The sequence below is a fragment of the Mobula birostris genome, chromosome 2, assembly GCF_030028105.1.
Source record: "Mobula birostris isolate sMobBir1 chromosome 2, sMobBir1.hap1, whole genome shotgun sequence".
NCBI classification, from domain to species: domain Eukaryota; kingdom Metazoa; phylum Chordata; class Chondrichthyes; order Myliobatiformes; family Myliobatidae; genus Mobula; species Mobula birostris.
Window position 1 is genome coordinate 25,623,542 of NC_092371.1, and position 27,027 is coordinate 25,650,568.

The following is a 27,027-nucleotide window of genomic DNA, read 5'->3' on the forward strand; positions in this document are numbered from 1 at the left end:
CCCATTTTTGTTTCCACACAGAATGAAACACAGAACACAGAATAGTAGGGCACAATATGGGCCCATCAGCCCACGACATCTATTCCAAGATCAATCTGATCCTTCCCTCCTGCACAGCCAATAACCCTCTATTATTCTTTCAACCATGTGGCTACCTAAGAGTTTCTTAAACATCCTTTACCAGCAGTGTGTTCTGGGCACTTAGCACTCTCTGTGTGAGAAAAAGCACCTCTGACACCTTCCCTAACTGAGAGGTTAGACAGACTTGGGTTGTTTTCTCTGGAGAGGCAGTCTGAGGGAAGATCTGATAAAGGTTTATAAGATTATTAGAGGCATAGATAGAGCAGATGGATAGTATCTTTTTTTTCCAGGGTTGAACTGTCTAATGCCAGAGGGCATACATATAAGGTGAGTGTTGCGGGGGGGGGGGGTACCTTTGCCACCACTTTCAATGAATTATGAATTCAGACCTGAGTGCCCTACCGTCCATTGTGTAAGACCTGCCCTGGTTGGTCCTACTATAGTGTAGCACCTTGCACCTGTCTGCGTTAAATTCCATCTGTCACTTTCCAGGCCATTTTTCCAGCTGGCCCAGATCCCACTGCAAGCTCTGATAGTATTCCTCACTGTCCACTACACCTCCTATCTTGGTGTCACCTAAGAACTTTCTGATCTAGTTAACCACATTATCATCCAGATCATTGAGATAGATGACAAACAGCAACAGATTATTGGTAGCTTCACTGTCATGCACTTGAAGAGTGACAGGAGCAGAAACAGCAGCAGGTCTTTTTTTTTTTTGCAATTTAGTGGGACCAGGCCCAACTTGTGACTTCATTCTATACACTTGTCCTTGTCCCATTTTCTTTGACCCCTTGATAAACCAAAACCAATAGTCTTCTGTTAAAAATAAATAAATATGTTGCAATCAGCTGCTGATGGGAGATGGAACTCTCAGCTTGCAATTCCCTTTATGTAATGGAAGAATGTACTAACAACTACCCTAAAATGGCCTTGACTCTAAATTTAGCTCTACCTAGTGCCAGACCTCAGCAGGAAGAGCTTCCTTCTGCCTGGCCTCAATACCCTCAAACTAATTATCTCAACATACTAAGTTTCAGAGAACATGGTCCTTGCTCATGCAACCACTGATTCTTCATGGAGGCTAAGAATTATTCTGGTAAATCTGCTGTGCAATAAATCCAAGCCCAATGTACGCTTCCTAAGGTGTGGTTCCTGAATTCTCTCACAGGCATCCAGATATGACTATCCAGCCTTGTTTGGCTGAAACACAATTTCTAACCTTTGTATTTTAACCACCACCCTTTTACTAAACATTTGGTCTGCTCCCTCCACCCGTGAAGACATTTTAATTGTCACATAAATAAACCCCAAAATTTCTATTAACCTTCTTTGCTTCTTGCTTTTTACTTTTTCAAAATCATATATTGATTCATTATCTTTAGGCCACCGTGGAAGCCACAATATTGCTTGTTGTGGAATCTATTTGCTACTGATTTATCCATTCATAGTCCAGAAATTAGATTGCACATTGCGATCAGATTTAATTTCAGTAAAAGAAAGAAATGTAAAGGAAGATCAGGGATTACCATTGTTAGTAATTCGCCTTGCTAATCATTCATGCATCTGCCACAGGGCACCCTAGACATTTTTGGAGTGTTCACTTACACTCAGGATTTTCACAGGTACGTTCCTGTTACAAAACAGACCTTCACTGCTCAAAGCTGTGCCATATTAGTTGGGGAGCAGTGGTAGACAGCTAACTTGAAGTCTTGCCAAATATGTTTGATTGGGTTAAGGTCAGTATTCTGACTGGGCCACACAAGGACATCAAATTATATCATTTGAAGTCACCCTGTGGTTGCTCTGGCAGTGTGCTTTGGGTTGTTGTCCTGCTGAAAGATGAACTTCCTCCCCACTTTAAGCTTTCTAGCAGAGACTAGCAGGTTTTTATCCAAGATCTCTCTGTATTCAGTATCGTTCATCTTCCCATCAACCCTGATCAGATTTCCAGTCCCTGCTGCTGAAAAACATCCCCATAGCATGATGCTACCTCCACTATACTTTACAGTAGGGATGGTGTTACCTGGCTGATGCGCAGTATTAGATTTACGCCACACGTACCGCTTAGAGTTGAGGCCAAAATGTTCCACTTTAATCTCATCCGACCACAAGATTTTCTTCCTACCTTTGCAGTGTCTTCTAAGTGACACTTTGCACTCTTTATGGGCAAGGGGATATACTTCTTTTTCAGCCAAGGATTTCTCCTTGCCACTCAGCCAATAAACACCCTTTTTATGCAAGGTCTTAGAGATTGTGGAGCCATGAACTTCATCTCCAGCTGAAGCTACTGACTTCTGCAGCTCATTCAGTGACTGTTGATATCACAGTAGCCTCTCTTACAAGTTTCATTCCTCAACAGCGACTACGTTTAGAGAGTGGCCTGACCAAGGCAGTGTGGCTGGGGTTTCATATTTTTTCTACTTTTTCCACAATGGACTGTACTGAGCTCTGAGGTATGTTCAGTGCCTTTGAGATGGTTTTCTATCCTTTCCCAGATCTATGCTTCTCTATTATTTCCTTGACTTGTCTTGAATGCTCTTATTGTCCTTATTTTGGTTTGGTGCGTTGAAAATCTACTATACTGTTGGACCTTACAGAGAGAGGGGGTGTTTATTCTGATGAATTCATTGAAAACAGGTGATCCTCCAATTTTCAACATCAACAAATTGGATGAGTTGGCACCTGAGATTACAAAGGGGATGAATACTTTATCAGCCTCACAATTTTGGTTTTTAATTTTTAGTAAATTGTTTTGGGTTTTGGAATTTTCCTTTTGATTTGACATGATGTACAATCCAACCTCAAATAAGACAGTAAAATGTGAAAATAGTTGTGGGGACTGAATATTTTTTCAAGACACTGTATTTCAACCCAACGTTGTTACCTGAACATGGTGGTTATGTTACTAAGTTAACCAGTTCTTCGCATATTTTATCATTCCTACAAAATCAGGCAATAATGGCTAGCCTTGCTGATGATGTAACATCAGTGCTCTCAAGCCAAATGGAAAGAAATTCACATGAACTAACATCTTTTGTTAGTTGTTCTGCAATTTTGGTTTCGATCATTAATATTCTTTCTTTTACCATTTATGCTCAATGGCAAATCCTTAAAGCACTATTTTTTTTCATTTTCTGGAAAACTGTCAGATAGGAAAGCAGTACAATCTGGCTGTGATTCTTTAACATACTCCCCATCACTGAGTGATTTTCCATGTTGAACCATCATATTTGAAACCTCAAAACAAGCAGCAACTACGTTCGAATTTCGTGAAGTAAATATTATCAAAATATTTGACTGCATTTCTTGCTGCTGATTTCATGAGAAATGTGTTTGTTCTTGCTCACTTGTATCACAAAGCATGATGAACAGTTATGAGGGACGTCCCCCACATCACTACTTTTGAACATAAGATGCATAATACTTTCTCACTCTTTTCAATCTTGCCAAATCTTTCACTCTATCACTCTTGAAAATTTCCAGAGGACATCTCCAGATCCAATAAATGGAGTCAGTTCATTGCAACTTAGCCCCTTAACACCCCTCACTCATTGAAAAGCCAGTTTGTAGTCTCAGGGAGTGTGTGCCCACTTAGAGCAAGGGCAGACTCTCGAACGACTCTTCAAATCAGAAACCAGCAGGATATGCTTACAGGGTGATGATGTATCGTTTCACTCTCCGCCCTTTCTCCCTTATCCATTCCTTGATGGTTTCTCTTAACCCACTGCGTGACTTTGGTTGTTGCCTTTTCTTTTTCGATCGCTTTGAAATTTTTGTTCTGTCTGAAGAGAAACACGTCAGTGACTCATTTCCACAGTAATGAATATTCCACCAGTTCACTCTACAACACTATCCCATCCTACACATGCAGGGGTTTGGCCAAATTTGGTCATGCCTGCTTCTTCAATTAGTCACAGCTGGTCCTGTGCTTCATTACCTGTCCAGCCCAAGCACTCTTCTGAAACTGCTCTGTCATTTGCCTTCACCAAGGCCAATATGTACCTGATTAAATCCAGAAGTCACTGCCTCAAGCTATGGACAGAACTGAGAGGCTCTAGATTTTCAGCTCACTCCATTTCAGAGGCTGTAGATGCTTTGCCATGGAGTAAGATCAAGTTTGAGATCAATGGGGAAATGAGGGATACGGGGATCGGGCCAGAAAGTGGATGTAGTATCAGGTCACGCATGACATGAAGAAGCAGTCCAAGTGTCTGGTCAACACTCTCTCCCATTCTTCAGTGTTTACATGTTTGAACTCCATCAGTGGCCTTAATCTCTGTTGCTTGATCTCCAAAATATCTCCCTGAAAGCTTCCTTTATCCCAGGCTTTTCCAAATTAATTTACAATGCATGAATTGTTTTCAAGGTGCAGTCAATGTTATAATGTAGGAAAATACAACTTCTAACTGGAGCACAGCAGGAGTTCATGACCAGCAACTGACCAAAACGAGCAATGAATCTGCTGTAACAGGTTGGCCAAGGGAGGGGTTTTGGCTCAGCTCTGGGAAGGGCCTGAGTTCAAGAGTGTGATCGTGGGTGGCTGTTACGTGTATGTGGAGTGACAAGAGGCCTGTTGAGGGAGAGATTGAGTATCCAAACTGGGCTGGGCAGGTGAGTGAGGTCAATGGGCAAAGTGTGAGGGAGTGAGGTGTGTGGGGGTGATGGGGAGTGGGTTACAGATGAGTGATTGTGTGCACAGGCTGTGAGGGGAATGGGGGAATGCCGGAGGGTAGGAGGGTGGGGGTGAGGAAGAAGGAAGGGAGAGAATGGGAGGAAAAGAAGAGGGGTGGAGGGGGAGGAAAGGAGGGGTGGAGGGGGAGGAAAGGAGGGGAGGAGGGGGAGGAAAGGAGGGGAGGAGGGAGAGGAAAAGAGGGGAGGAGGGGGAGGAAAAGAGGGGAGGAGGGGGAGGAAAAGAGGGGAGGAGGGGGAGGAAAAGAGGAGGGGAGGGGAAGAAAAGAGGGGAGGAGGGGGAGGAAAAGAGGAGGTGAGGAGGGGGAGGAAAAGAGGAGGTGAGGAGGGGGAGGAAAAGAGGAGGTGAGGAGGGGGAGGAAAAGAGGAGGTGAGGAGGGGGAGGAAAAGAGGTGGTGAGGAGGGGGAGGAAAAAGGAGGGTTTTTTTCTGATAGGTCTTGCTGAGTTACCGGAGTAGAGAGAACACACAGAGAGGACTCCTGGATTGATCTATCCTTCCTTTGTCCAAACTCACCTCCCCTGTCTAGTCGTCTTGACAATCGCCTGGAAATGCCTTTCCTCCCTGTTGCCCTTGCCATGTCCTCTGTGCTCTCAGTGTAGCTGTTCTCTTCCTTCGCTTCTCCTTTGCCTTGTTTCTGCTCCTTCTGTGCGTCATGGGAATCCCACAGACCGTGACGCTGTCAGAGAACAAAGGAGATGACGACCATCAGCAATCAGACTGCCAAAGAGAAAGATCACCCTGTTCAGATTGTATCTGCCCAGTTGAGAAGTGAGTATTTCCTCCAAGAGAAAAACCCAGAAATCTCTGTGAAACAGGGGCACTAAATCCAAGCTGCTTCTCTACACCCTGCTGATCGCTGGAAGTAGAAATCAGCCCCAAAATATCAGTGAATGTGTTGCATAATCAAAGACCCCCCACTAACCCTGGACATTCTCTCCTTGCCCCCTCCCATCAGGCAGAAGATACAAAAGCCCAAAAGCTCATGTTATCAGCTCAAGGAGAGACTGCACACTGCTGTCATGTGACAATTGAACAGGTTTCTTGTTCAATCAGATGGACCCTTGATCTCATAATCTATTCATCATGGCCTTGTACTTTATTGTCTGCCTGCACTGCGCTTTCTCTGTAACTGTAACACTTTATTCTGCTTTCTGTTATTATTTTTCTTTGTACTACTTGATGTACTGATGTTATGTAGTGTCTGTAGGGATGACATGCAAAGCAACGTTTTTCACTGTATCTTGGAGCGTGTGTCAACAGTAAACCGATTTAACAGATTCCATTATCTCACTAGAGCACTGTTGGTACAGATACAAGACAGGTACGATGAACAAAGTCTGCCTTGTGCGTGCGAACTGAGAGTAGGAGTAGGTCACTCTGCCACGCAGACATGTACAATAAGATCATGGCTGTTTGGGGGTAACCGAGCCACCACTTTTCGACCTATCCACGATAACCTTCATTTTCCTATGATAATACATTTACTTTGACTTTGACATTGAGAATTTATTTACATTTGCCTTAAAAATATTTAAATATTATACAGTACCTCCAGACCTTTGTGAGGAAAGATAAAGGAGCACCAGATGAAGGGGCATAGATCGAGTGGGCAGCCAGACACATTTTTCCAGCAAGGAATTGGCTAATATGAGGAAGTCAGCTGATTGGAGGAAGGTATAGGGGGGATGTCAGAGGTAAGTGTTTTTTTTACACAGAGAGCAGTGGCTGCGTGAAATGTAGCGGTAGAGTCAGATATATTAAGGACATTTAGGAGACTCCTTACTTGGATGAAAGAAGGCTCTGTGGGAGGGAAGGGTTAAAATGATCTTGGTGTAGGTTAAAGGGTTAGCACAACATCATGGGCCAAAGGGCCTGTACTGATATATGTATTATGTTACGAGAGACTCATAACCTTCAGAGTGAAAAACATTGCTTCACCTCCATCTTAAGTTGGCAGCCCCATATTAATTAAACAGTGACCCCCTTTGTACTGGATTGACCCACAGGAGAAACCACGCTTCACAGACCCTGTCAGGATCCCCCAGGACAAAGAGTTTAGCTCCCTGACTACTCTTGGCTGGGCCTGAGCAACAGCCCTTGCCCCTTTCCTCCCTCAGGGTCCACAGGCATCTCCCCTCTGCATCTGTCTCAGGCAAAACCTCTCAGTGGTGAATTATCCTCACCCAACAGTCTGCAACAGCCTCCCTAGCATCCATCACCTCTAGTTCCTTGCAGCACACTCTACGGGCAAGTGTCAAGTGCTGTGACTTGACCTTTAAACAGGGCACTTGCAGTGAGTTGAGCTGAGTGAAAACATGCTTCTCAGTGGTGGCTGGCGACCATCCAGTTTCAGCTCCTTCTAAGACCGACGGGTGACAAGTGAGGTCACCTCACACATCTCCAGTGGCCAGAGAGCCACCTGGCTACAAGTGCCAGTCAAATTTCAGAAACTGCAAGATGATCGTTTTTTTTTCCAGAGATTGGCGGCTGCCAGGGGCAGTAGTGGAGAGCTGTTTAAAAGGCTCTTCGCTAGACACATGAAAGTGCAGAGAATGGAGGGATATGGACGCTGTGTTGGCAAAAGGGTCGAGTTCAGTTAGATATTTAATTACTGCTGTAATTAGTTCAGCACAACGTTGTGGCTGAGAGTCCTGTTCATGTTCTGTTTCTGGATTTATACATAAAGGCCTTCAATTTAAATAGAAAACGACATGATCTATTTTCTATTTTCTCTGCCTGTTTCCCATTTAGTGATGTCTCAATAACTCGATTAGTAGGATTGCTGCCTCACAGTGCCAGTGACCTGGATTCGATCCCAACCTCAGGCGCTGTCTATAGATTTTGTACATTCTCCCTGTGACCATCGAGGTTTCCTCTATCTTCCTGTCATATCTCAAAGACATGTGGGTCAGTGGATTAATTGTCTGTTCTAAATTGCCTCTAATGCATGGGTGAGTGGTGAATCTGCGGGGACTTGATGGGAGTGTGAGAATTAATGAAACGGGTTAATGGGGGATCACTGTAAATGGGCGGTTGTTGGTCAATGCAGACTCACCGGTCTGAACAGTCTCTTTCTGTCCCATAATTCCGACTCCAAGATGCAAATCCCTGCTGTGTCCAAATAGACATCCTTCATGTGCAAACCGTGTCTGAGATTGAACACTCCCTGGCCGTCCAACAGCAGCTCAACAGAGACACATTCATCCTGGCATCCAGACACATGCACTGTCCAGAAAAACACACAAGACACGGAGGTGTTCCGGTGCAGGAGAGCTGGGGCTAGCTGGATAGCTCAAAGGAATAGCAAACACACAGAGCACCAAAAGGTCTGCCTCGTGCCATAAAGTTATTGTTCTATGAAGACCAGTGAAAATAAAACCAAGACTGGCAACATATTCCAGGGATTGGTCATTACGTCAGAGGGCATCATTTTAAGGTGTTTGGAGGGATGTCGGAGGTAGGTTTTTCTTTACACAGAGACTGGATGGAATGTGCTGCCAGGAGTGGAGGTAGAGGCAGATATATTAGGGACGTTTGAGAGATTTTTAGGTAGGCACATGGATGAAAGATGGCTGTGTGGGAAGGAACCATTAGGCTAATCTTGAGGTAGGTTAAATGTTTGGCACATTGCGAGCAGAAAGGCCTATACAATGCTGTACTGTTCTATGTTTGATGTTGGCATATCTGCTTTCTGAAGATTCCTTTCCCTCAACAGAGTACCCTCGTGATTGAAATTTGTAATGAGAATACTCAAAACTCTCCAAGTTGTCCAGCTATACCAGTGGTTCCCAAAGTGGACTATATCGCCCCCACCCCCAGTGTGGGGTGGGAGTTTCAACAGGGCAATAAAGATAAAGGGGGTGGTGGAGTGTGCTCAGAAACAAGAGGGGGCAGCTAAGGAATTGTAGGCCCAATTTAAGAAATTAATGACTTAGTATTAACATTTGATAGTCAGTGCCTCTTAATGGATTACAATGATCACATAATCACCTCATCTCTTGCTAACCCACCATTCTCTCAGACTTTACTCAAAGTGCTTTACGGTTGCTGGAAAGCAAAGTGACACTTCTGTATTTGGCATATCATGAGAAACCCAGACTGAAGTTGTGTTATTGCCATTCACTACTGTAGTACAGAGTTAGCTAGTACGATTCCTGTACTCTAATCACACAGTGATGTAATTTGAGTGATTTGGTGTATGCAGTCAATGGGGTAAAGTTCAGAATGGTCTTGACCGCATTTCTCTAGCCCACGGCCCAACCAAGATATCGTTGCCCCACTTTATGCAACCTTCAGGCAGAGAGTCAAGTTTTCCTGAGCTACTATGATGTCATAACTTTCCCCTTTATTGATCGCAGTGCTTGAGGTTGGACTTGAACAACAGGCAATTGACCGTGGTCATTAATCCATAATGAAAACGGCAGAAGCAGACCAAACAAAAAGAAGTGTAGAAAAGACAGTGTAGAGTATCTGAAATATGGATTTATACCAGCAGCCAATGTGTCTGTTGTGTGAAATAGTTTTTTTCAAAGGAGGCAATGAAACCAACCAGGCTCCTTGAACATTTGAAGAGAACACACTCTGACAAAGCAAACAAGAATTTTGCTTATTTTCAGTCACTTTGTGAAAACTTTCAGAAACAGAAAACACCTCAAGACATGTTGTGCAGCACTTCACAACAAAACAGTGATGGCTTGCATGCTTCATGAAACGTTTCATTGCTCATTACTAAATCTGGAAAGCGTCATACAATTGGAGAAGATCTGATACAGCCAGCAGTAATGGAGGTTCTGTGTACGGTTTTACATAAGTCACCAGACCAAATAATTAAAGTGATTCCACTCAGTGACACCTCTGTTCAAAGATGAATAGATGAAATGTCTGAGAATGTGGAAAACAAATTGTGCAACATACTTAGGACAACTCTGCAGTTGGATGTCAACTTTGCCAGGCAGCGAACCTTTGCTTCTTGTTTATGTTTGTTTCATAAAAGATGAAAGCATGATTCAAGAGTTGTTATTTATGAGGAGACTAGAAACAGATATGAAAGAGAAGTCAATATTTCAGGTTGTTAAGCAATTTTTCAAAGTGGAGGACATTCCGCCTAGCAACATTCTTTGCTTGTGCAACAGATAGGGCACCATCAATGATCAGACATTACTGTGGAATTATTATGTTCTTGAACAAAGCCGTACTGATATATTTATCATTCACTGTGTAATTCACAGACACCAACTTGTCACCAAAAACTTAAGTGATCAGCTTCACGAATAATAAAATACTTATATCACAGTGGTAAATAAAATCAAGTCCCGTACTTTTGATTCTTGACTATTTGGAGAGATTTGTATTGAGAATGATGAACAGTTTGAATTCTTGCTGTTGCACACAGAAGTCAGGTGGATCTCAGAAGGAAACTGCCAGTGATGTCTTTATATGCTTTTTGAAACTGATAAAATTCTTTGAAGACTTGAATGCTTCATTCAGTAATCAACTCAAGAATATTAGGCATGGCATTGCTTATTTGTCAGAATTATTCACAAAGTTTGATGAAATCAACCTTCATTTGCAATGAAATGCTATGAATCTAATCAAAGTCCAATCAGTCGTCTCTACGTTTCTGTCCAAGTTAACCTTATTTAAATGCAATATTGGCTGTTGTGACTTTTTCCAATTTCTGAGTCTCTTTGAGTTGGAAGAGAAAGAAAGAATTACAGGTGATGATCTTCAAATATACTGTGCCCACCTGGGTGAGGTGCATAAGGACGTGTCAGGGAAATTTCAGGATCTTCTCTCAGTCCAAGTTCCAGATTGGGTAATAAATCCATTCCTGAACACTGGTCATGAGGAACTAACAGGAAGGATGGAGGAAGAACTGATCTCGTTACAAAATGTCTTTGTGCTGAAGCAGAGGGTCAAAAAAGTCATATCAAGACTTTTAGTTATAGACTGTGAAAAAAGGTCAAGATGTTCTTTATTGTCTTTCCAACATCATACAGTAGGTAGTGGAGTGCAGTTTCAGTGCAGTCACCCAATTTCTTTCCAAGAAAAGAAACAGACGGCAAGTTATTGAACGTAGGGATCTGAGACTCCTACTGAGTGACATTCAGCCTGTTGAGAAGCTGATATCACTGCACCAAGCCCATCCATCTTAATGAATGGAGAAAAAGCTATGAAGAAGTGAATATTAATGTATGTTCTAAAATTGACGATGAAAATTGCTTTACTGCAATTAAATAAAGAAATAATTTTATTTGCAGCTTTAAATAGATCTGAAATTTTTTTGCAATTATTTGTCACTGCTTTGAATTTGCAGTTCTTGTTTTCTTTGCGTCATAAATCAAAATTCTTAATAGTTTTTATGTAATGTCTGGAAAGGGAGAGAGGTGCATTGGGAATGTGGCCTAACAGTGTGGGGGGGGGGGGTAACTCAAAAAAGTTTGGGAACCACGGAGCTATACCTTACTGTTTAAATTAGCTAATCTGTTTAATTTGGGGTGAAATTATACATTAGAACAGAAAGAAATATGACATTAAAACCTAAACTGCATCCCTGAGAACAGATATTGCAACTTGAATTAAGATGCTACTTTGTACAATTCTCTGAAACAACTTGCTTAGACAGCAGCAAAATGGGGAGAGAATGAAAGTGCTGGAGATTGGGCTTTATCCTAGGGCATCACTTGACTTCAGGTAGCGAGCACTGGCAGGAGAAATCATGTACCCATTACACAGTCCACTTGAATTTGTCCCATTATATAAAGGGAAGTGCTTGGATAGAATTTGCTACTGGCAGTTGAGCAACCCTTTCAGTTCCACACAGCCTCTTGCTACACAAGGACCAAAATCTCCTTCTGTATCAGGAACCCTAAACTCGGATGCCTGTTGGAAACATTGACTGTGGAGCCACAGTACAAATGTTTCATGAACTTCTTACAGTTTTTTTTTCTGGAAAACAACTCCTGTTCAAGGTCTATTAAGGGATGGAGAGCTTGGCACTGGATACATGGAATAAAAAGCCGTCTCTCCATTCAGCAGCTGACGTTCGGACCCTCAGCATATAGTGGCAAGTGAAGTTCAAAATTCAAAGTACATTTATTATCAAAGTATATATATATGTCACCATATACAACTCTGAGATTCAGTTTTTTGCAAGCAATCACAGTAAATACAAGAAACATAATAGAATAGGCCACACCCAACAGAACAGATGACCAATAATGTGAAAAAAAACACACCAATCTGGGCAAGTACAAAGAGCAAAAGAGTGAAAAAAAGAAATAATAATAATAATTATTATAATTAAATAAGCAATAAATATCAAAATGTTGAGATGAAGAGTGCTTGAAAGAGAATCCATAGGTTGTGGGAAAAGTTCAGTGATGGGGTGAGTGAAGTTATTCCCCCGATTCAAGAACCAGATGGCCGAGGAGCAGAGGAACTGCTCCCTGAACCTGGTGGTGTGGGTCGTGAGGCTCTTGTACCTTCTTCCTGATGGCAGCAGTGAGATGAGAGCACAGCCTGGTTAGTGGGTGTCCTTGATGGTGGATGCCGCTTTCCTGTGACAGCGCTCCATATAAATGTGCTCAATAGTGGGGAGGGCTTTACCTGTCATAAACCGGGCCATATCCATTACTCTTTGTAGGCTTTTCTGTACAAAGGCATTAGATGTTTTAGAAAGGACAGGGAGGGAGGGAGGCAAAAGAGGTGGGGGTGTGGCACTGCTGATCAGAGATAGTCTCACGGCTGTAGAAAAGGAGGAAGTCATAGATGGATTGTCTACTGAGTCTCTGTGGATGGAAGTTAGGAACAGAAAGGGGTCAATAACTCTACTGGGTGTTTTTTTTACAGACCACCCAATAGTAATAAGGACATTGAGGAGCAGATAGGGAGATAGATTCTGGAAAGGTGTAATAATAACAGGGTTGTCGTGGTGGGAGATTTTAATTTCCCAAATATTGATGGGCATCTCCCTAGAGCAAGGGGTTTAGCTGGGGTGGAGTTTGTTAGGTGTGTTCAGGAAGGTTTCCTGACACAATATATAGAGAAGAGGAGAGGCGGTACTTGATCTGGTATTGGGAAATGAACCTGGTCAGGTGTCAGTTCTCTCAGTGTGAGAGCATTTTGGAGATAGTGATCACAATTATATCTCCTTTACCATAGCATTGGAGAGGGATAAGAACAGATAATTTCAGAAAGCGTTTAATTGGAGTAAGGGGAAATATGAAGCTACCAGGCAGGAATTTGGAAGCATAAATTGGGAACAGATGATCTCAAGGAAATGTACGGCAGAAATGTGGCAAATGCTCGGGGGATATTTGCATGGAGATCTGCATAGGTACATTTCAATGAGACAGGGAAAGGATGGTAGGGTACAGGAACTGTGGTGTACAAAGGTTGTTGAAAATCTAGTCAAGAAGAAAAGAAAAGCTTACGAAAGGTTCAAAAAACTAGGTAATGATAGAGATCTAGAAAATTATAAAGCTAGCAGGAAGGAGCTTAAGAGTGAATTAGGAGAGCCAGAAGGGGACATGAGAAGGCCTTGGTGAGCAGGATTAAAGAAAACCCCAAGGCATTCTACAAGCATGTGAAGAGCAAGAGGATAAGATGTGAGAGATAGGACCTATCAAGTGTGACAGTGGAAAAGTGTGTATGGAAGTGGAGGACATAGCGGAGGTATTTAATGAATACTTTGCTTCTGTACTCATTATGGAAAAGGACCTTAGCGATTGTAGGGATGACTTAAAGCAGATTGAAAAGCTTGAGCATATAGACATTAAGAAAGAGGATGTTCTGGAGCTTTTGGAAAACATCAAGTTGAATAAGTCACCAGGGTCAGATGAGATGTACCCCAGGCTACTCTGGAAGGTGAGGGAGGAGATTGCTGAGCTTCTGGCAATGATCTTTGCATCATCAATGGGGACGGGAGAGTTTCCAGAGGATTGGAGGGTTGCGGATGTTGTTCCCTTATTGAAGAAAGGGAGTAGAGATAGCCCAGGAAATTATATACCAGTGAGTTTTACTTCAGTGGTTGGTAAGCTGATGGAGAAGATCCTGAGAGGCAGGATTTATGAACATTTGGAGAGGTATAATATGATTAGGAATAGTCAGCATGGCTTTGTCAAAGGCAGGTTGTGCCTTACAAGCCTGATTGAATTTTCTGAGGATGTGACTAAACACATTGATGAAGGTAGAGCAGTAGATGTAGTGTACATGGATTTTAGCAAGGCATTTGATAAGGTACCCCATGCCAGGCTTATTGAGAAAGTAAGGAGGTATAGAATCCAAGGGGACCTTGCTTTGTGGATCCAGAATTGGCTTGCCCACAGAAGGCAGAGTCGTTGTAGACGGGTCATATCCTGCATGGGGGTTGGTGACCAGTGGTGTGCCTCAGGAATCTGTTCTGGGACCCCTTCTCTTCATTATTTTTAATAATGACCCGGAATGAGGAAGTGGAGGAATGGATTAGTCAATTTGCTGATGACACAAAGGTTGGGGGTGTTGTGGATAGTGTGGAGGGCTGTCAGAAGTACAGTGGGTCATCGATAGGATGCAAAACTGGGCTGAGAAGTGGCAGATGAAGTTCAACCCAGATAAGTGTGAGGTGGTTCATTTTGGTAGGTCAAATATGATGGCAGAATATAGTATTAATGGTAAGGCTCTTGGAGGATCAGACGGATCTGTGCTGTAGGTTTTCTATGTTCTATCTGTTCTCAATCTGTGGACGTAGAGACTAATCTAACAGGAACTGTAGGAGTTACACATCTGTTCTCTGTCTGCATTGTGTTCTGCATTGTGTGTTTATTCTGTGCATTACAGTAACCAGTCATGTGAGTCGGGGCATGGTAAAAGTAAAGGGAATAAGTTAGGCATTCATGTTTTGGTAGTATGTAGTTGTAATTATTACAGTATAATAATTGGAGGCTGGCATGTAGTGCCCCAATTCTAACAAATCAATGCTGCTGCTGGTGACCCCCATAGATTATTATCCTTGCATGACATGCCCTCTGATCAATCCGATAATAATGCTCCAAAAGACCTGTATTCAATCCTTCTTTTAGCAACCTGCAAAACGTATAATCTTGAAGCAATGAAACCTAAGTGTAATTAAGTGCAAATTAAGCGTACTTAAGCGGTTAACAAAGAATATGATCTCCAGCTCCAAGCTGCACAGAACAAAGCACAAATATGGAACTTATTGCCTTCGCTTTTACCACACGTCTACTCATGAGACTAGTTACCACAATACACAGAATACAATGCAGATAGAAAAGACATGTGTGGCTCCTACAATCCAGCCCCCTAATTATGATGTTATAATAATTACAACTGCATACTACCAAAACACAAGAGGCATAGAATCTGAACATTCACACACATGTCCTCTTTCTGGTATGTGGTCTATCCTGGATTGTGACCTTCTCTTGAGAAACCAGGTTGTTCCTCTTGACTGCATTCAGGGAAATCTGTCTTGAATTACAGTTGCCAAAGTGCGTCAATGTTCAAAACTGAAATCCTATTAACTGTCAGCCCCAGCTGAGAGTAGTCTCTTCCACCACCATGGTCTCCTTTCAATGGTCAAGTAACAGTCCAACTCTTGCTAGGCTGCCAGCAGCGCAAGTTGATTCATTAGAATTACCACTGCATTTTGTCAACAAAAAATTTCAACAATTTTATCAAATGAACATCGGCATTTGGACGTGTCTGTGAAGATGGGAGCACTGCAGCCAAGAGCAGCTTGTGGCAAGTAACAACCTTTTGTTGATTCATGCTGTGTGTTTGGGTTTGGAATGGTCATCGCTGACTGTATATTCTGTGCTGTGGTGTTTGCTGAAAAATTCGGCATTTGGTTCTATTGAAATGTCGAAATACTTTGACTGCCAACATATGAATTGAATGTCATTGTTTTGTCTGGTTCGTGCACTTGGAAAACGACATGGGTCAAGTAGGACACAGTGACCTTGAAGTCAAGACTAAAAGAGAAATTAAACTTACTGAGAAAGCTTTGGTGGCTAGAATTGACAATATTTGGAAAGATTACTATGAGGTTGTTAAGAAGGTTAATGATTTAATACCATTAATTAGAAGTTTCCTGGTACCAAAAGAGCAACTAGATGCTTCGTGAGTGCAGTCTCATTTGGGCAATATAAAAATCTTCATGAAGATGTTGTTAAGCAATATAACTTGCTGTTGCCTTTAGTGCCCATCTCAGAGCAAGGTACACGAACTGAAAGCAATCCAAGTATTGATACACTTATTAATACAGTCATAGCAATTGTTGACCAATGGTTGAAACAAACATGTGATGTTGAACGCAAACAGGAGAAAATCTGCAGATGCTGGAAATTCAAGCAACACAAACAAAATGCTGGTAGAACACAGCAGGCCAGGCAGCACCTATAGGAAGAGGTATAGTAGACGTTTCGGGCCGAGACCCTTCGTCAGGACTAACTGAAAGAAGAAGTAGTATTATTACTGTAGTATATAGTATTACTATTTCTTCTTTCAATTGGTCCTGATGAAGGGTCTCAGCCTGAAACGTCGACTGTACCTCTTCCTATAGATGCTGCCTGGCCTGCTGTGTTCTACCAGCATTTTGTTTGTGATGTTGAAGGCCAGATTACTGGAGGAAATGAAAATATTTATAAAGCTACTGGTCATTCTGTGACCAAGTATAAATCTGATGGTTTTCAGGATGATGTTCACCCTGAAGACAGTGCGTCTAACAAGCATGCAGTAGGTTCTATTAGTAGCAGGGTGTCCCATACATCAGATACCTCCTCTGCATGCATTAAAACAGAAGCTGACTTAGCTGCTTTATTTGCATGGCAGCAATTATTGAAAGAAAAACACGCGCTGGAAGAACAAGAGGAGCAGCTACAGAAAGGAAAGGAGCAGCTACGGAGAAGAAAGGAGCAGCTTAAGTTGCAGGAAGAAATTGCAGCACGAATGGCCGAAGTTAAAGTGCTGAAGGTTTCAAGTGCTGCGGGTGCTAAGCGTGCTTCAGCGGGACAGTGCTATGGTGTGACTTCCTCTGTTGACATGCCACTGAGAAAATCCAACATACTCGATGTCAACATGCATACATTTATTCCTCAAATGTCTATGAGCCACGAGCTTGGACCCCAAGGGGTAGTTCAGGATGTTCACTCTCAGCCTGCACTGAGGAGGCACTCTGAACCTATGCCATATCCCATAGCACAATGTGCTTCTGAGGATATTGATTTACGGTACGGTGACACTCGTGTTTCATGTGCTAAAATTCTATATCGTGTGTTGGAGGCCATAAGGACATGGAAGAAAATAGCAAGCTAGTGATGCAACAATGCATTGCAACTCTGCTTAAAAGAGAGCTTCAAATCTTCAATGGTAATCCATTGCAGTGTCATTCATTTATAAGAGCTTTCAAGTATAGCACTGAAGACAAGACTGATGATTATGGCAGCTGTCTCTATTTTCTCGAACAGTTCACTGGAGGTTACACAAGAGAGCTTGTCACAAGTTGCTAGCAAGCCAACCCAGGGGAGGGCCATCTGCCACAAGAACAGTTTGATCAGGAGCAGAAAATTGATGTGACCCACATGGGAAAGGCTCTTCTTTGGCCAACTATCAAATCAGAAGGAATGAGAGCTCTTCAAGACTCTTTTTCTTAGGGCCTGTTGTAATGCAATGACAGATGTTCGGTATCTGTGAGAGCTGGACATGCCTATTAATATATCGATTATAAAGAAGTTGCCTTACATGCTTAGTGAGAAATGGAGATGTCTTGCCTGTGAGCTACTGGATAATCACAGCCATGAGGCTGCTTTCATCGACCTTGTCGAGTTTATCCAGGAACAAGTAAGGATTTCTACACACCCAATGCATGGAAGTATACAGGGTACTACCCCACCAGCAGTAAGGAAAAGTGTGAACAAAACTAAATCACAAAGTCATTCTGAAGCTAAAGGAAGGAGTTTTGCCATTACTGTGGCTATTGTGAAAAGTGAAGCTAAAACTGAGTGAGCCTGGAACTGATGAAAAGGGTGCGGATTTGAAACAAGTGTGAAAGAATCAAACACAATGGTGAGTAACACCCTGGTGTCCAATAGCTTTACGGGAGCTGGCGACCATGATTGTGAACTTCCTATAATTCCAGTTCAGGTGAAGTCTAAGAAGGGTAACAAGACAGTGGTTACTTATGGTTTCCGAGATCAATGACGTACAGAGTGTTCTGCACAGGGAGCCTCATGACTCATGAACAAGCTCAACCTAACAGGAAAAGGAACACACATTCTCTTACACACCATGGGTCAGATAGTGAATACCACTGTGAACTGCCTAACATCTATACCCAGGAAAGTGTGTCTGTCCACAAAGGGAATAATCCTCGTCAGTGAAATCTTCAGGAATGGTCTCACCTGAAGCATGTTTATCTGGTGGAAATTGATTCAGAAATTGAGCTGCTAATAGGGGTGAATGTGCCTAAGGCATTGGAGTCATTGCAAGTGATTCGCAGTGCTAATGATGGACCCCACACAGTCAGAACAACGATAGATTGGACTGTTAATGGACCATTGAAAGACGACCATGGTGATGGAAGGGACTACACTCGGCCAGAACTAACAATTAACAGGATCTCAGTTTTGAACTTGGATGAGCTTTGGCAGCAACATTTCGAGACAGATTTCCCTGAATGCAGTCAAGAGGAACAACTTGGTTCGTCAAGCGAAGGTCACGATCCAGGATAGACTGCTTACAAGAAAAAGGACATCAGTGTGAATGTCTCCTGTGTTTTGGTAGTATGAAGTTGTAATTATTATAGTATCATAATCAGGGAGCTGGAATTATGAGCCATGCACGTGTTTTCTATCTGCATATTATGGTAACTAGTCACGTGAGTGGAGGTGTGGTAGAAGCAAAGGGAATAAGATATGTATTCATGCTTCGCTCTGGACAGTTTGGAGCTGGAGGATGTAACAGCTTTTCTTGACCACTTAAGAACACTTAATTTACGATTAGTCATGCTTCAAGATTGTATGTTTTGTGAGTTGCTAATAACGGATCGAATACAGTTCTTCGACTTTTGGAACATTATTATCCGATTCATTGGAGGGGTTGTCATACAAGGATAACAATCCATGGGGGGGGGGGTCACTCGCAGCAGCACTGAGTTGCTAGAATTGGCTGCTGCAGGGACATTTTAAAGACTCTTAGAAAGTCACATGATATAAAAAAAATGGAGGGCTATGGGCCATGTAGGAAGGATTGATCATGGAGTAGGTCAGCACAGCATGATGGGCTGAATGGCCCGTAATGTGTTGTTCTATGTTCTGAAGCTAGGCAGAGTACACACCCTTATCTGTAGCAACATTACTTAAATGAAATAGTTGAGAACTTCAAGTTTCTAGGTGTAAGTATCACCAACAATCTGTTCTGATTGAGCCACGTAGATGCTATGACCAAGAAAGCACACCAATGTCTTTACTTCCTTAGCAGGCTAAGAAGGCTTGGCATGTTCCCAATACCCAATTTCTACATATGCATCATAGCTTGCTATGGTAGGCCAACAGCTGTGCCAGTTTCACATGAAATTGCAGAGTTGTGGACATAGCCCCGTCTGTTGCAAAAAATTGTGTACAGTTCTGGTCACCGAATTATAGGAAAGATGTCAACAAAATTGAGAGAGTACAGAGAAGATTTACTGGATTGTTACCTGGGTTTCATCACCTAAGTTACAGAGAAAGGTTGAACAAGTTAGGTCTTTATTCTTTGGAGGGTAGAAGGTTGAGGGGGGACTTGATAGAGGTATTTAAAATTATGAGGAGGATTGATAGAGTTGACGTGGATAGGCTTTTTCCATTGAGAGTGGGGGAGATTCAAACGAGAGGACATGAGTTGAGAGTTAAAGGGCAAAAGTTTAGGGGTAACATGAGGGGGAACTTCCTTACTCAGAGAGTGGTAGCTGTGTGGAACGATCTTCCAGCAGAAGTGGTTGAGACAGGTTTGATGTTGTCATTTAAAGTTAATTTGGATAGATATATGGACAGGAAAGGAATAGAGGGTTATGGGCTGGTTGGTGGGACTAGGTGAGAGTAAGACTTCAGCATGGACTAGAAGGGCCAAGATGGCCTGTTTCCATGCTGTAATTGTTATATGGTTATATGACTATAGATAGATACATTTGCCCGGTTACGTTTTCACTTATATTCTGTGCTTTTATGTGTGAGGGCAGGTCCTCAAAACCATGGATTTGCCAAGCAAGAGTCGGTTGTCGGGGCAAGGACTGGTCCTCAAAGCCATGGTGTTGGGGTCCATTCGACAGATGATACCAGTGGGCTAGGGGTTCTGGACTATATATGCATATTCTGTGTCATTGTGTTCTTACTGATATTCTGTATGGGTTTGTTGACTTGCATGTGCGAGGACTGGGCATCAACCTGTGGCATCGCGGGATGGGGATGGGGAGGTGGGCATCGGGACTTTTATTACGTGATTGTGATCTTGTGTGTGCTTACTGTGTGCAACTGCTGGTAATGTGTCTTTGCACGTTGACCCCACAGTAATGGTGTCCCGTTTGCCTGCATTGATGAGTATTCATGTATGGTTAAGTGAAACCTGAATGGAGTTGAATTGAACCTCGTCATGGCCCCTGACATATAATTGTCTACCTGCACTGCACTTTCTCTGTAATTGTAAAGAGAAAACAATATCAAGATTAGCTTTACTTGTCACATGTACGTCAAAATATACAGTGAAATGCTTCAATTGCACAAAATCGAATCAAATCAGTGAGGACTGTGCTGGGCAGCCCACAAGTGTCGCCATGGCTCCAGTACCAACATAGGGTGCCTGCAACTCACTGATCCTAATGATACATCTTTTGGAGTGTGCAAGGAAACCCACACAGTTACCCACTCCTTGCAGACAGTGGCAGGAATCGAACCCTGGTCTTATAGGCTGGAGATGTAAAGCTAGGTGCTAACCACTACGCCACTGTGTCCTATATTCTGCATTGATTTCTTTACCTTGGTGACCTACTGTATTGAATAATCTATCTAGATGCATACAAGAAGCTTTTCATTGTACTTAGTACACTTGATTACAATAAACCAATTAGTTAAATATGTGTTCTAATAAATGAATAGATTTATAGTTCAGCATAATTACCTTGAGGACTGACCTATGCAAGAACAGAGCCAGTAACTGGATAAGGTCATAGTGCACATAACCATCCTTCTTCTCAATGCCGATGATGTTAGGCAGGTAGAAAGGTTGATTGAAGTAAAGCAATCGATAGGAAGAGGTGGTCCAAGGAAAGAAGCCAAACTGAAAGCAGTATTTCACAACCACGGTAATCTGTGGGGGAACAGGTGTAAGGAATTGTGAAATACTTGGTACACATGGAGGGACTAGGTCTGGGACAAAGGTCAGTGACAGATAGCATGAAATGGCAGTAGCTGTCTCCTTACTGTCGCGAGGAAGGGTGTTTTATTTCATGCAAGGCCATCAGATAATAATGAATTCCACACCTCAATAAACAAAGGAGCAATCTAAACTTGCAACAGTGAGCTGGTAAGGCTGATTGGGCCTGTAACAGCCAGGATCTCCTGGTGGCCAGTCATTTTAATTCCATTTTCCATTCCCGCAGTGACATGTCTGTTGTGGCCTACTCTAATGTCAATTTGAGGCTAGATGCAGATTAGAGGAACAATATCTTGTATTCCATCTTGGTAGTTTCAAACCTGATGGCATCAATGTTAGATTTCTCTAACTTCTGGTAACCAGTCCCCTCTGTCCTCCCTCCCCCTTTTCTTTACCCTCACCCCTTTTACACTTTTACCTCTTCTCATTCCCTTCCCCTGCTCTCATTACCCACGACTTTTCTCCTCTGGTTCCCCAACTCCTTCTCTTTATTTCATGGTTCACTGTCCTTTTCATCAGATTATATCTTTTTCAGTCCTTTGCACTTCCACCTGTCACCTCCCAGTTTCTCACTTCACTCCCATTTGTCCACCTTCGACCTCTCACCTTGATTCACTCACTCATCACTCACTACCCTGTGCTCCCTCTCCTCCCTCAACCCTTTCATTCTGCCATCTGCCCCCTTCCTTTCCAGTCCTGCTGAAGGCTCTCAGCCTGAAACATCGACCGTTTATCTCCCTCCATGGATGCTGCCTGTCCCACCGAGTTCCCCCAGCCCCTTGTGTGTGTGCTGCTGCATGGACAGCGCTCTCAGATTACATGGAAACAAGCACACATCATTTTGGAATTTTCCGCATGCTGTTGCAAGGATGGCAGGCTGTCAATGAAGATGGATATTGGTGCAAGCAGGAGCAACTTGGTGAGACAAAATATGTGACTTCATGAAGTTTGAGGAGAATGACGTGAACTTTTCGCTAAAGGTTCAGTTTTAACCTTTTGATCTTTCTGGTGTTCAAGGCTCCTCCTTGTCCATTTCTTTTTTATAGGAAGGAGATGGACAAGGTGGAGCTTTGAACCTCAGAATGATCAAGAGGTTATAATTGAACTTCCCACAGATTTTGGGGATGTGCGGGGCTAGAGAAATGGAGAAATCATGGAGGGATTTGAAAACAGGTGAGGAGAATTTAAAAAATTTTTTTTTTAGACTGGGAGCCAGAGTTCTCTGAGCATCGGGATAACACTGAAGGAGACAGCACAGGTTAGAAATGGATCAACAGAGTTTCAGTTGACCTTGAGACTAGAGATGGCAGTGCATTTTAAGGGTTAACACTGGAAGTGAGAAGCGATGAGGGTCAGTTTTGTCAGCAGATGAGCTGAAACACAGTTGTAGTGTTACTGAAGTGTGGATAGTGGTTCTTAGTGATCGTAGTTCATGGTTTGAATCTCATTTGGGGATCAAATAGGATACCAGAATTTAACATAATCACAATAAACTTCTAGGAAGAAGATTGGAGTCTGTAATGAAAGCAAGGAGTTTGATGACTGATGGCAAAGGATCTAGCCATTGAATTATACTGCACAGAAACAGATATGCCGCCCTACCATGCCTCTGCCTACCATTGTATTTATCTACACTAGTCTCATTATTTTGTCCATGGTCATCTATACCTTGGCAATTCAAGTCCTTTTCTAGATGTTTCTCAAGTGTCATGGGTGTATCATTGCCTTTCAAACACTGCATTCAAAATTCCAACCATTCTCTGTGAAAATGCGACCCCTCCCCCCCAGATCCCCTCTAAACATCAAGCTTCTCACATTAAGCTTATAACCCCTTGTCTTAAATAGCTCCACCATGGGAAAATTATTCTTGCGATCTGTCCTATCTATCCCCCATGTGATCATGTACAAACACTGTAAGGTCACCCCTCACCTCCCTTTGCTCCAGGAGAACAATCCCAACCTGTCCAGTCTCCTCTTATACTGAAATGCTCCAAATCCCAGAGGCTCTCCTCTGTGCTCTCTCTAGAATTACACATGATACTACAGGAGTGGTCTAACCAATGTCTTAACCCTAATACTCTCAAAGGTCATTAGGAAGAAATTTCAGCTCATCCAGCACTAGATGTCAGTTCCCCAATTCAGAGACAGTGGAGGGATAAAGAACTATTTTCACTGAAGGATGGGACATTCAGTACTCATCTTTCCCTTGCTCCTCCTTTGCCAATATCATTTCCTCTGTGATTTAAGGCACAATCCATTTGAGTCTTGCGGCATGTTCCAAAACAATATATTTGACCTCTTCATCAAACACTTTGATAAGAATAAATCCGTTTGTACATCTGGATTACACAGTAATCCAGAACCTAATGCAAACTGATGAGCTGAAGTCTCCTGTTAGTCTGCTTCACAGAACCCAGTGGGAATTTCCTCTATTCCTCACTTCCTCTAATTCTTAGGCAGCTTCTGCTTAAGTGCATTATTTAGTAAGGATTCCATGCATAACTAGTAGCTGATTAAAGATGTTTCCCCTGAACACCTTTTCATGATGATTGTATTTTTATGGCCACTGAAGTTATTTTTTACCCCAAGTATCAGATTTTTCCTGCATCTTCTCTATTGTGATTTTAATGATATGTGACCGATCAGTGTTGAATGTTTTCTCCTGCCGGGGTGAACGCCCAGATACAGCAGCCAAAGTCACGTGCGAGTGTTTCAGTTTTTCTCTTCGTACCTCAGTGTACAGGATGGCAAACATCCAGAACCGTTTCTTCGGCCTTGGCATGGAGAGCATTGCCCAGAGAAAGACAAGGATGGGGAGAACCAAGGTGAGCAACGAGGCAGAGACCATGTGGTTGAGGATTATGACAAAGTAGCACAGCATGTCTGACTGCGACATCATGGTGTTGTACAAGGCAAACAGAAGCTTCAAGAGGCAAGGCAAGTTACTGTAGAATTTATCCGACTCCTCCAGCTCAGTATCATGGAACATTCTGGAAGAGGACAGAAAGTTTGGCAACAAAAGATGGTTGACTTAGACATGAGTAAAATACAGGACAGCCAATTTTCTGCCATGAAACATAATACATGTGGCCATATTAAATGGATAATGTAAACATAATAATCTTCAAGTGGTGGGAATAAAGATTGGAACAGAAGGAGAGGTATACATTATTTATGAAGCTCATTTTTAATTCCAGCTCACCCAGTCTGCCATTATTATAATTCCTTTAGACAATTCTGTCCCAATCTGTAATGGAACTGCTTATAAGAGCTGTCATGCTGTGAGTGTGCCCTCCTGATGCATTTACTCCCCAGGAGTTAATTACAACATAATTATTTTTGATGAGCATTTATGTTGGACTCATAGACATGGGAATTACATTGGGAAAGCTAACTGGAAGTGGGCGCTGAAGCAAGCTCTTTAATTGTACACATCTAACAAATATTACCTGCTTCTGGACAGGCATACAGAGGTAAAGTCAAAACAGATATTTAGTCACCAGATCCAAAATGACAGTCCTCCAAAACTTGATTTTAGTGCAAAATTCATGAATTTGCAAGTAATGCTAAAACATTTCATAGTCCTACAGTGCAGAAGCCGGCCCTTCAGCCCACCATGTCCATGCTGACCACCAAGTACCCCATCTTTACAAAGCCATTTCTCAGCACATGGTCTTTCTGTGCCTTGACGTTTCATGTGCTCCTTAATGTAATTACTAAATTCTCTTTTGAGTCCCGGCCCCCAGAGCCTTTTCAGGCAATGTATTCCAACCCTAAACATTCTTTGGGTGAAAAACATCTTCCTTTTATCCTTGCTGAACCCTTTACTCTGTAACTTAAACCTATGCCCACTGGCACCTGCTCTGAGCAAAGTTTTATTACAATCTAGCCCATCTCTGCCCCTCATACTTTTGTACATCATTACCTGGTCTTCTCTCAGTCTCCCTTTCTCCAAAGAACACAAACCCAGCCTATCTAATTTCTCCTCATGACCGAATCACGCCCATCCCAGACAATATTCTGGTGAACCTCCTTGGCATCCTCTCCAGAGTGCTTTCTATACTGTGGCAAACAAACATACAAACAATATTCCAGATGTGGTTTCACCATACTTTTATGAAGATGTATAATAACCTCCTCCTTCTGTTCCCTTTGCCCATCTGATACTGGTATGCCTTCTTCAACATCCTATCTACCTAGGCTGCCACCTTCAGGGATCTTCTGACTGTACACCAAGGTGCCTTTCTTCCTCAATACTCCAGCCTTACCACTCATTGTGTACGTCCTACTTTCATTAGCCAATCGATATCCTTCTGTAGCCTGAGATAAACCTCCTGACTGTACACAACAGCCATGATTTTTGTGTCAGCTTCAAACCTACCAGTCAGACCTCCTACATTCACATCTAAATTGCTAATATATATTATAAACAGGATGGAGCCCAGCACTGAACCCTGTGGTACACCACTAGTCACAGGCTTCAAATCACAAAAGCAACCTTCCAACATTACCTTCTTGTCCTCTACTACAAGCCAACTTTGGATCTAATTTGCCAACCTGCCTAGGATCCCATATGCTCTGACCTTTTGTCTTGATTAAGGATATCTTACTTTGGGGTTACAGCTGCAAGAATAAACTCACTTTGAATCACAATCTTAAAACCTCACCAGCTCTGTTTCTATTTCCGAGCCCATCTACTTGTCCACCTGCTATCTGCATCCTCCTGACTTTCCAACACAATTCACATCCTCTTCCCTTTTCCCTCCTCTTCAGCTGTTCCATCTTCTCCATCCCTTATTTTCACTCTCTGCTTCATATCTTCATCCATCTCCTCCTCCCTTTAAAATGCTTGAATCCAATCCCAATCCTCACTTCGTTTTCATGCTGCCCCTCCCACACACCGTGGGAAATCAGCTAGTAATTGTTAACAATAGAAGAGTCATTTCTCACTTGTTCAGCATCAGATCACTTGCTGTTAGGAGACGGCTCTGATAGTCAAGAGTTCCTTGGCCTGTTTTCAATTTCTGCTCTTCAGGCTCTGAGTACAAGTTCTCCTCAGAGAGGCTGCCTACTACGGTGTTGTAGCCAGGCGGGATATCAGATTTGTGAGAACACAGAGTTATGCAGCCTTCGGCAATGTCTTCACCTTCTTCTTCCTCTATGGTTCCCTGCTGTGAATGTAGCAAGACAGACTGGGCTGGTGCACTAGGAAAGAAAATTCATTTCATAAGAGAGAGAGAGAGAAATAAAATATTCAAAGTCTGCATACGATGATAGAGGAAGACCCAGGGGTTGCAGATACATCGTTCCCTGAAAGTGGTGTTGGAAGTAGATAGGTTGGTGAATGTGACATTTGGCACAATGGCCTTCATCAATCAGAATTCTGTGCACAGGAGTTGGGACTTCTTGTTACAGTTGCACTAGATGCTGGTAAGGCTACGTTTGGAGTTCTACATACAATCCTGGTCAGCCTGCGATAGGAAGGATGTTATTAAACTAGAGAGGGTGCAAAAAAAGCTTTAACAAGGATGTTACCAGGAGTAGAGGGCTTGGATTATAAGGTCAGGCTGGATAGGCTAGGACTCTTTTTCTCTTGAGTTTAGGAGGCTGAGGGGGTGACCTCATAGGGGTTTATAAAATCACGAGGGGCATAGGTAAGCTGAATAGCCAAAGTGTTTTCCTCAGGGAAAGGGAATCAATAGTAAAAAAAAAACATAGGTTTAGAGTGAGAGGTTAAGGATTTAAAAGGAATCAGAGGAACAATTCTGTCACATAGAAGATGGTCAGTATATGAGGAGTGGTAACACAGCTATTATATTTAAAAGGTATTTGGACAGCTACATGGTAG

The 27,027-nt window shown here is 42.6% G+C and overlaps 1 protein-coding gene across 1 annotated transcript in view; it reads right to left on the bottom strand.

Moving 5' to 3' along the window:
* LOC140210488 (piezo-type mechanosensitive ion channel component 2-like) overlaps nt 1–27,027 on the bottom strand; it is a 201,261-nt gene that overhangs the window by 32,684 nt on the left and 141,550 nt on the right. The window contains exons 35-39 of the mRNA XM_072279479.1: nt 26,130–26,384; nt 23,911–24,169; nt 20,925–21,113; nt 5,289–5,451; nt 3,737–3,866 (exon numbers count right to left, since the gene is read on the bottom strand). Coding sequence (XP_072135580.1) covers nt 3,737–3,866; nt 5,289–5,451; nt 20,925–21,113; nt 23,911–24,169; nt 26,130–26,384 — 996 coding nt within the window. The remainder of the gene's footprint in view (nt 1–3,736; nt 3,867–5,288; nt 5,452–20,924; nt 21,114–23,910; nt 24,170–26,129; nt 26,385–27,027) is intronic.